At 38.6% G+C, this 9,946-nt stretch overlaps 1 protein-coding gene across 1 annotated transcript in view; it reads right to left on the bottom strand.

Annotated features, from left to right (window-relative positions):
• Positions 1-842: 842 nt before the first annotated feature.
• Positions 843-9,946, bottom strand: part of LOC103777085 (isoleucine--tRNA ligase, cytoplasmic-like) — a gene marked incomplete at its 3' end in the record, with an annotated part of 31,323 nt that continues 22,219 nt past the window's right edge. Inside the window, exons 9-12 of the mRNA XM_008944623.1 lie at positions 8,931-8,991; positions 7,302-7,397; positions 2,254-2,376; positions 843-934 (exon numbers count right to left, since the gene is read on the bottom strand). Of these exons, the coding sequence (XP_008942871.1) occupies positions 843-934; positions 2,254-2,376; positions 7,302-7,397; positions 8,931-8,991 (372 nt within the window). The remainder of the gene's footprint in view (positions 935-2,253; positions 2,377-7,301; positions 7,398-8,930; positions 8,992-9,946) is intronic.

Raw genomic sequence — 9,946 nt, 5'->3', positions numbered from 1 at the left:
GTGACAGGTCACCTGACCTTTGCTGACCCACCTACCTGACATTCCAAGGTTAACCTTTCTAATTGACAAATACAAACATTTCTAAGAAGTCCCCCCACATATCATAAATATGTCAACTGTGGTTTCTGATTAGAGACATAACCATTGTTCTTGAACTCCACTCGGGAACAACTGAGCAGAAAAATGTATTTGTGTGACACTTACTACCCACTGCACAGTGGATAAATGCTAACTTTGACTTTAATCAAAAATACAGGCATTTCCACATTAAAAGCAACTGGGCTCCACCAGATTCCAGAGAAAGAAATAATTTTACAAAGTTAAAAAGAAGTAACTATGATAGCAGCTATAACACAGCTGTTGGTTTTTTATCCAAAACGTGGAAAGTTTGAACTCAAACATTCAAAGACATTCTGCAATAGACTTATTTGGATACAATTCAAAGGGTACCAAAGTATCTTTTTCCAACACTCAGTACTTAGCTGCTTAGAAAATAAGCTTTTTTTAGATTTATTATAGCCATCTTCAAAAGGTAGTTAACAGTACCACATGCAACACTGAAGAATGGAAAACCTCAAAAGCACACCTTTAAATTTATAATCGAAAAACAAAAAAAAAAAAAAATCAGTACTACACTTAAATCCATCATATTTACATAAAACAAAAAAATTACTCGATTACCAAGCCAAAAATTGGAACTCTCCTAATTCAATAATCTTGGTTTCTGTTACTTTTAGTCTTGTTAAAAAAATTAAGTAGGTCAAGGGAAGGGAAAAATGTGACAAAGCTGAAGAACTACTCAGAAGCCTCAATCTTCAAGCCATATGCACTTCTCTCCTTACCTCCAGCAGAAAGGATAGCTGTGCTTATAACTACTGCTGTGAACCAGTCTGCCTTTCTCTTTCAGTAATTTAATGATGTTCTTATCTGCATCCTAAAAAGACAGAACAAAAAATTTTCTTTGCAATACAAATTTCACTTTTCCAGTAAGATGCTACAGGATTTCTCTCCGATACCCAAAATTAAGAAAACCCCTACAAATAATCCAGTATTTACACACATTAAAAAAAAAAAAAAAAAATTCAAAAAGCTTCTATACAGTTTATGCACTTACTGCAGAGACACTTCAAAAACAGTAAATTCAGAAAGTTATTTGCTCTCCAAATCCTGGTATACAGCATAAATCCTTTTTTGCCCTTAACTATTTCTACATAGGCACAACTGTGTATAAAATTAAAATTTTCTGTAGCACTAATACATGTCTGAACTCACATAATTTAATACCTAATGTGACTAGTTACAGAAGTTGAGGCACCTTTTACAATACCTTAGTGACTAAATAGGATTTACACTCTAATTTGGATAAGAAAGTTGTATCTTAATTGAAACCAACCTAATGAACAAACAAGTGTCGACATGAGATTAAAGAAAAATCCCACAAATATTTATGATACAGCAACGTTCATAAGCTAAGAAGTTGGCATCATAAGAATATTTTCCAAGAGGCTTTAGTTCAGATTCTTACCAGCAAGAATAAATATGTAGCCTCTAGAGTTCTCTTATTTGCCTTAATATAGCAGGAAGCAATGATAGCTGAGTTCAAATGCTACATAAGATTTTTAAGTCTTTTTCAAGTAAATTTTGTTTACAGGAAGATGCTTTGCTATCAAATTGTAGCAGCAGGAAAGGTACTAAAACCAATTTGTTTTCTTGGCACACAGAATAAAGAGGGACTCCTCTCTATGGATGTGTGTCTGGAGCAATCTGGAGTGGTGTGGGTTCCTTTTATGTGGATTCTCTTGCAGCTACTGGTAAGTAAATTCACACAGCAACATTGCACAAGTGGGGAAAATGACTGGATTCCTCTCCTCTAACAGGTCTTGTTATACTTAGCTGGATGGTATAAACTTAATGACGACTTCTGTGAATTCAGAAGTCATCCAGAGGTAAGGAAGGCCTCCTGCACACTCGCCTAGAGAGAGTCCCCATAACATTTCGGAAAGAAACAAGGAAAAAGCGAAACTATCATAGATCCAAACAGGAAACACTCCTCCTCCTTTTCACTACTAGCTACAACATTATTTGTGTTTAAATTGCAACAACTGAGCCATTGTTGCAACCACTGAAACAGATTTTTTTTTTTCCAGATACAAAAGACATATTGAAGACAAAGCCACTCATGGAAAGAAAGAACACTTCCACCAGACATAAAATTTAATAAAGTAGTAGTTTCCTTTCTCCAAGACCACTAACCTTCACATACTGTCCAGCAAAGTCAGCCACTTCTGCTGTGAAGCAGCCTGATGCATCAACAGGGCAGACGGGTGCAGAATCTTTCTGAATGATGTTAAAATCCATGCAGACTCTGTAATCATCCTACAGAAAAGTGCTGAGTTACAGAACTACAAAACACCGGTTAAAATATCCATCCCTTGAAAAAGAAATTAAATATCACATAGAAAATGCAATGGCCAGACAAGAATGGCAAAATACCGAGACTTCACTAATTCCAAATACACATAGGAAAATATTTATTTTACAGGTGTATAGGTGTTTTTATTCATCAGAGAAAGGACGATTTCTTCAGAATATGTTTTTGTTCACCTAGCAGTGGGGATACATGCACGTGCTTCTGTGCATATACATAAACATGCACATATATGAACACATTTTATGTGTGTATGTACAAGCATACATGTAGTCAACAGCTTCAGGCTACTATTCCACAGTGAAGAACTGGTAACCCCAGTGTAAACCTCTTGTACCAGCCACAGAACCTGTGTCTGTTTAGCAAACAAGCCTTCACAGCATTTTTCAGAAGGCAGGTTGTTTTAATCAATCTCATTCTGGAAATCAACATAAGAAATCTCATTTTCTGCATGTCTTAATAATCCAAAGCCTTTAAGTCTGTGTTTCTCAATCTTTGTTGGCCCATAGGCCATGCTACTGACCAAGAACCACACATGGATAATATCACAGTTTATTTTCCTCGCCAGCCTCTGTTTAAAATTTCCTGTAGCAGTAAGACACAAAGAAAAAAAAATAAGAAAGAGATGGCCACTTCAGACTTGCCTGAACATAACTAAACAACAATGGTATCTTAAAGAAGATTAAAACAATTACTAGGGGAACAGAAAAGGTACCATTTTAATTTCAAGCTTGAAGTCAAAATAAGTCTACATCTTAACCAGCTAACACTCCAGATTACCCACTTTCCTGCCCCAAGGACAGAGAACATTATTATGGGTGGGAGAGGAAGGGAGGAGGGGACAGTTGCAGATCACCCTCAGCAGAGTCATAGAATCACCTCAGTTTCCTCCCAGAAAAAGGCCCTGTCTACACCTGCATCGAGTTGGGTTGCTTTGAGTCTTAGAGGTTCCTGTATTGCTGCTCTGACAAAACCACAAACTTCAGGGACAAAACCTGAAGTTTTAGGTAGTGTGAAACACAACATGCAGTGACCCTCCTGCCAAAACTGGCAGCAGCTAAACTGTTACCCTCCTCTATGCTGAGAGCTCCTTTATCTTTTGTAAAATGCAGCAGCTATTTCACAGGAGTTCACTCTAAAGCTATTTGTCCACCTTGATCGAGGAGACCACACCAGAAGCAAGTGTGTAAATACATGTTAAATAAGCAAGTGCTCCATGGCAAGCTGAATTCTCCTTTTCTAGATAGAACCAACCCAGGCAAGCCCGCTTCAGTGACACAGCAGGTTTTCCAGATTCTTCCTGCAGTCCTCACCCTCTACCTCTAACCCTACCCACGGTAGCTACCTGTAGTTACCAGCCCCTTAAGCCAGGTCTAGCAGATGTTGCCTGTTGATCCACAGGATATTTTACCACGAAGAAACTCAGGCACAGCGACAGTGAAGTCGGCTACTTCATCTACCAAGGCATTACACATAGAAACAGAAACCTCTTCAGCTACAGCACTCATTTACTCTAGACCACAGTCTCTTTCCACTCTCCATCAGCTGTGGGCAGCCAGCATGATTTTTCAGCCTCCACTTGGTCAACCAGCTTCTTCAGTCCATAGATTAACTGAGGTAAGCCCATTCTCAGTTGGCTTTTCATCAGCTATTATTGCTGGGATACAGCAAGCAGACTGCAGTGTTTAAAGTGTACACCAGATGACAGAAATAACGTCAACCCTGATTTGGCAGTGAATTGTAAAAGGCTTTGAAGAAGCAGCCAACAAAGACTACAAAGCTTGGCATGCTCACAACCCAGCTAAAACATCATAAAAAACCTTCCACTTCGTGGGATGCAGGTCAAGAGGTGGTTCAGTCCGAACTGCATCGCTGATACAGCCAATGATACACAAAGGGCTTTGCTAATTTGGTTTTCTAGTTAGTTCCTTTCCTTTGAAGAACTCAAACTTGAATGTAAAAGCCTTCCAGACTGACCTGCCATTTGTTTTAATGAAGACTTGCTTCATTGACCACAACCCAAGAATAGATTCAGGCACACACAGAAATGCACAAATGCTAAGCTAAGTCAAATTTCAGTTCTTTTCAGCATAGAAGTCATAGTGTTCACTTTGGTACCCTTGCCACGATTAATTCTCTCAGAGGATTACAACTAAAAGTTGTAATACACAGAACAAACGAAGCAGAGGCTATTAAACAGCTCACTGATGAGAATTCAAAGCTTTTCTCTCTGGAACTGTAAAAAAAACCAACCAAACAAAAACCATGAAGCCAAAAGGTTCACCTTCAGCACCTCTTAACAAAAATAAAGTACTTTTGCAATTTACTGAAAAGAAAGTGCAGTACTAACATATCTTTGAAACTTCCGTGACTGAGCAGGCATCAGGACAGGGCTTGTGTGCAAATTCAAATGTTACTAAAGGGTTTTAAGCATACTGTAGATACATCTACATATTACGAAATGCTTGAGCAGCTGCATGTCAAGTGTCATCTTAACCTGGAGGTACAATGACTTCATAGTTTTTAACACAGGTTTGTCTTATTCTGTGAGCTTTAATTTTGATGTCTCTTGAACTGAAATAGAGTGCTCTGATACTGTGTGCCAGCTTGTATTTGGCAAAAGCACCACAAAAGACAATGACGCTGCCCATCCTGGAACTGAGTGAAGGTGAATTTTTACTTTGTTTTTTTGAAGAAAGACACATTACTAAGCCTTCAGCAACACAGATTACATATCAGTAAGCAGGATTTAAAATCCCTTGCTTTCTATCCCTCTGTATCAAAAGGGATTATTTACTACTTATATTGAGGGGAAGGGATGGAGACAAGATGGACACTTCCAGTGAAGGACTGTGTTCTGTTTCTTCTCCGAAGAGCCTTACCTCCTGCTCCACTTACCCCTTCCCTATTCACCTTCAACACAACAGTAAAGGAAGTTGCAGAGAAGCCATTTAATTAGGGAGACAGTCCTACCTACAATCTGAGTTAACTCACTTCCTTCAGCTGAGCTTGTATGAAGACAAACATTTAATGCCCACACACTTCTCGCTCAGTGTTCCATGCAGAGCACCCCGTACAACAATGAATTCCTGAATCTAAACCAGAACCTTTGTGAGCCTTTCTGAACAGAAACAATCAATGGGCTGTCAAAACTGAACTACATGCATCCCAAAAGAAAAAGGCAGCAGCATTAACTGCAACAAACACCATCCAATTTCCTTCTAAAGGCAGCACAGCCAGTTGACTCAGGTCTATGCACCATGCACTATGAAGTCAAGCTGCTCCTTAGCTAACGAGTGCAGTTTTGTTTGTGCTGTTAGTGTACTTCTGCTTCACACAAAATATCGTATGCATTTTTTTCTTTGCAATGCATTTATCTGATATTGTGTTTAAAAAAAAAAAAAAAAAGATAATTACTAACTTCCCAGGAGAGAGAGACAAAAGGGTTGTTTTTTTTTTTTTCCCTCCTCTGCATTTACACAAATATCTGTGAGCTTAGAACAAAATCAAATCAAAGAGGGCAGACAATCTTTGCTCTAACTGGCCAGGCAGGCCTTCCAACAAGCTGTTTCCAACAACTAAACTGTATTGTGCAAATACACAACAAAAAAAATACAGCAGCCAGGAAGTTTCTTCCAGGGATAGTTTCTTCCAGTGCTCCTTCTCTATCAGCAGTTTGTTCCTTTCACTTCCCTTATTCCATCTCCTATAGGAAGAGCTCCTGGCTCAAACCAAGCCTGCTCCCTCACCCCTCTCAGTCAAGTCCTTGCAAAATTAAGATATAGGGGAGTGTCTGAGGTATGAGTAGTGTGATGGGCTTTAAACTCTCTAAAGTCACTTGACCAGTCACTGTGAATTTCTTCATTAACTAGTAGCATACAGCACAGTCTCATTTTCTTTATTCACAGCTGTATTAAGCTGGGGAGTCTTTTCATATCAATGTTCACCATGATAAGGGGAACACTACCACAATGGATGCACCTTCCAGAAAAACACAGGAAAAAGATAGAAAAGAATGGAATATTTCTCATGAATACAAAGAGGCCTATTAAAAATGCTAGCAGTTTCTGGAAATGATGATAGAGCTCACAGTCCAGGGATTGCTAATTGCTGGGCACTGGCAGCTCTACTGCAAGTTTTTTTGAGGGTAACTTTGGATAATGGTTGAAGACAGGCCATTGTACAAAAAGGACAATGAGTTTAAACTAGTGCATTTAATTCATGTGCCTAAAAACTGAAATTATTAAATCCATGAAAAGTTATCCCTCTTAACCTTCAGAAGAATAGACTGACGGAAAGGACAATAAAGACAGAAGAAAGAATGGAGTGCAGCAAAACCCTTTCACAGTGAGGAATAAAGTCTCAGCACAAAAGCAGTCAAAGCATTTCTTCATTCTCTAAAAGCCCAATGAGTGATGAAATGGAAACACTGAAGAGGGGCACTGGGATGAACAGAACTGCTGTTACCACCTAAAATTAACACTTAGCAAAGCCAGTTTTGACTAACAGTGCAACAGAGCATTTCTTCACAAAGCTGTGAATTTAGGCTTCAAAAAAAGCTAAGAGCAGTAACGCTCAGAAGACAGAGTGCTGAGCTCACGCACCAACCATAACCACACCACATAACCATAACCATTCATCACAACGATAACCAAACCAGGGGACACCCAAACTCTCCAGTCCAGCACAGAAAGGGCACTAGTGAGTGCACGAACTCGGAGTACAATGCTATGTTGTATTCTTACAATTTTAAGTAGCAAATGGGAGGATTGTTTAATGTCACAGTCACCCCAACACAGGCCTCAGTAGCTGGAAAGCCAAGCAGTGTGTGTTGGAATAAAATTAACTCTTCAGATAAGTGGTTCATACTCACAGCACCAAAATAGGGGGCCTGATGTACAACACCCGTGCCTTCCTCCTCCTTCACGTAACTGTCCACTACAACAGCAAAGGCACCTTTATCTTTGCACTGGAACACAAAAACAGGTTTTTCATATATATATACACACACACACACACACACATAAATACACAGCAAAACAGAATTCTTAAGAACATAGAAAAGTCACTTGCAAGGGTAAAGAACTGCATCAAAAATAAGTGACACAGTAAAAATATGACATGCCTGACATGATTTAATCATTTTCCATACTAAGACATCCAGGATGTATACTTCACTTAAACAGTACCAAATGTGACTACATCTAAGACCTTTCCAGAAGGTCTCATAGTCAGTTACTCTTCAAGCTACAGATCTTCACACAGTCTGTGCTTAACAGACTACAAACCAATATACTCCTGTGAGGATACTACCAAGAAAGCTACAGGGATTGTATATACAGCAGTCTCCTTGCATCTTTGTATGTCCACTGTACCTTGTAATTTTAAAAAAGAAGTTTCCTTTTATAGTCATGTATTTCTTTATTTCCTCCAGAGAATGAGAAGGTGCTAAGTATCAAGTGAAAAAAAAGAAAGAAAAGATCTGACAATTTTCAGTGCGTTCAGTATGTAGATAATGAAAAATAAGGAGCTATTTTCTATTCCTTAGTACAAAAGTAGTAAAAAAGACTACTGCAGTCACAGCTGAACCAGATACGTTATGAACTATAGGTTTGGCTTTTTCTAAGGAAGGATATATTGAGATAGACATCCATTCTAAAAGAGAAATGGGAGATTCAACAGGACTCAACTTTATCCCTCCCAACCCTCTACACATGCAGTCCCATTTTTCAGATTCAGCTATGTGTGTGACCTTTCTCTAGAAATAACAGAGGCTTTCACACCTTTGCTGATTTCAGCACACGCTTCAGAACAGCCAGTAGTCACAAATGACCAAATCTCTCACAGGAGTGAACAACTGCTTGTCCAGCAGTACTGTAATCCACTTCAACTCTTTGAAAAGTTTGATCCATTTTAAAATCAACATTTTTTTGACACAGAAATTCCTCACCCCCTCTCTTACTGCTATTCTATTATCATTCATGTTGCTATTAATGATACTAAATTTATGCAATGCTTAAATGCTGCCCAGGAGAACATCCACAAAAAAAAAAAAAACAGGTATCAGTAATTATTTTAGCAAAGGCTTTTAACTCTAAGAAAAAACCAACATCTGCAAACATTATCTGCAGTCAAACTCCTCTTAAGTCTCCAGATTTTGTATTCTCAATAGGCAGACAATAGAAGCTCACCAGATGATAAGCTGAGAGAATACTGGCTATTTATTAATATGTATTAGAAGTTTCTCTGCAATCTGAAACTGAACTCCTATTTATCACTGGAATCCTTACTCTGGCCGTATTTAAAACTTAGGGGGGGAAAAAGCTACAGAAAAAAGAAACAACTCTGTCTTTCTCAACCTGTCAGTTTTTGAACTAGTTTCATCCAAACTGAGATTTGTTGTTAGGACACAGGATTTTTATAATATAAAAAGGGAATATTGAGAATAGTTTTTATTTTTGTGTTTGTATGCTGTATCAAACACCAAATGTGTTCTTCTTACCTGAATAAAATAGTCAAAGAGGGGTTTATATTTCTTGCCTTTAAGAACAATGCCAGGAAACCTGAGGAGAAGGATTTACATGAACATAAATTAACAACTTAAGAATTGCATAGTCCGCTGGTAGGAATACTTTATTCCTGCTCCCCTTTTCCCCATCTCTAACAAAACTTGACTTCCTAAGTTGAAGAAAAAAAGTATTTTCTCAGTAGTTTGCCTTCGATTTCTACAACTCTTTGGAAATTTGGACTTGGACAAAAACCATAACATGTCCCAATGCACCCCTAACAGTCCATGGGTACACTTGTACCTGATGGTCTTTCAATCAAACAATAGTTGTAAAGTAATGAAGAAATTCAGCATTAATAACAATCTCCTTCCAGTAAAGCTGGGCAAGGAGTTTCTAGATAAAACACATTTTCAGTTTAATATTTATAACAAAGCCCTATAGGTCAGCATGTTCAACAGAACTAAATAAGCTAATCCAAACCATCTAGAAGGTTATGTATCACAGATTGTGATACAGGATATTGCAGTGTTTAAAGTTTGGATGGCACATTCCTTACTCAAAAACTAGCCATCCAGACTCTCCATGGGCATCTCGGAGGAAGGTGGAATACTGAGGAACCAAATGCAGCCTAAGACAGAGCCCTGTAGACCTGGCCCTCTTCAGACTTCTGATAGTAGTTGACAAAGATAGTAATTAGGTTGGGATGCACTGCTCAGAACTCTCCTGCAAGTGCTTAAATCATCCATTTCAGGAAGAAGTCTACTTAAAACACAACTTCATCTAATAGATGGGACAGCTCCCCAAAAGTGTCGCAGCTGTGGGCTTTCCATATACTCTTCTTGATCCACATCTTCCAAAACAATGGTCAAGCCATAAAACACTTGACTGCTTCAAAGCAGGGGACTCTTCAAAGCTGTTTCACTGCACAGAAAGGAACTCAGGCAGATTTAATGCCAAGTTAAAGAGCATGACTCCTCAGCTCGACATACATAATATCCACTAGGAAAAG

The sequence above is a fragment of the Merops nubicus genome, unplaced genomic scaffold (assembly GCF_000691845.1).
Source record: "Merops nubicus isolate BGI_N331 unplaced genomic scaffold, ASM69184v1 scaffold46887, whole genome shotgun sequence".
NCBI lineage: Eukaryota > Metazoa > Chordata > Aves > Coraciiformes > Meropidae > Merops > Merops nubicus.
This window is presented reverse-complemented; position numbering and strand designations above follow the sequence as displayed.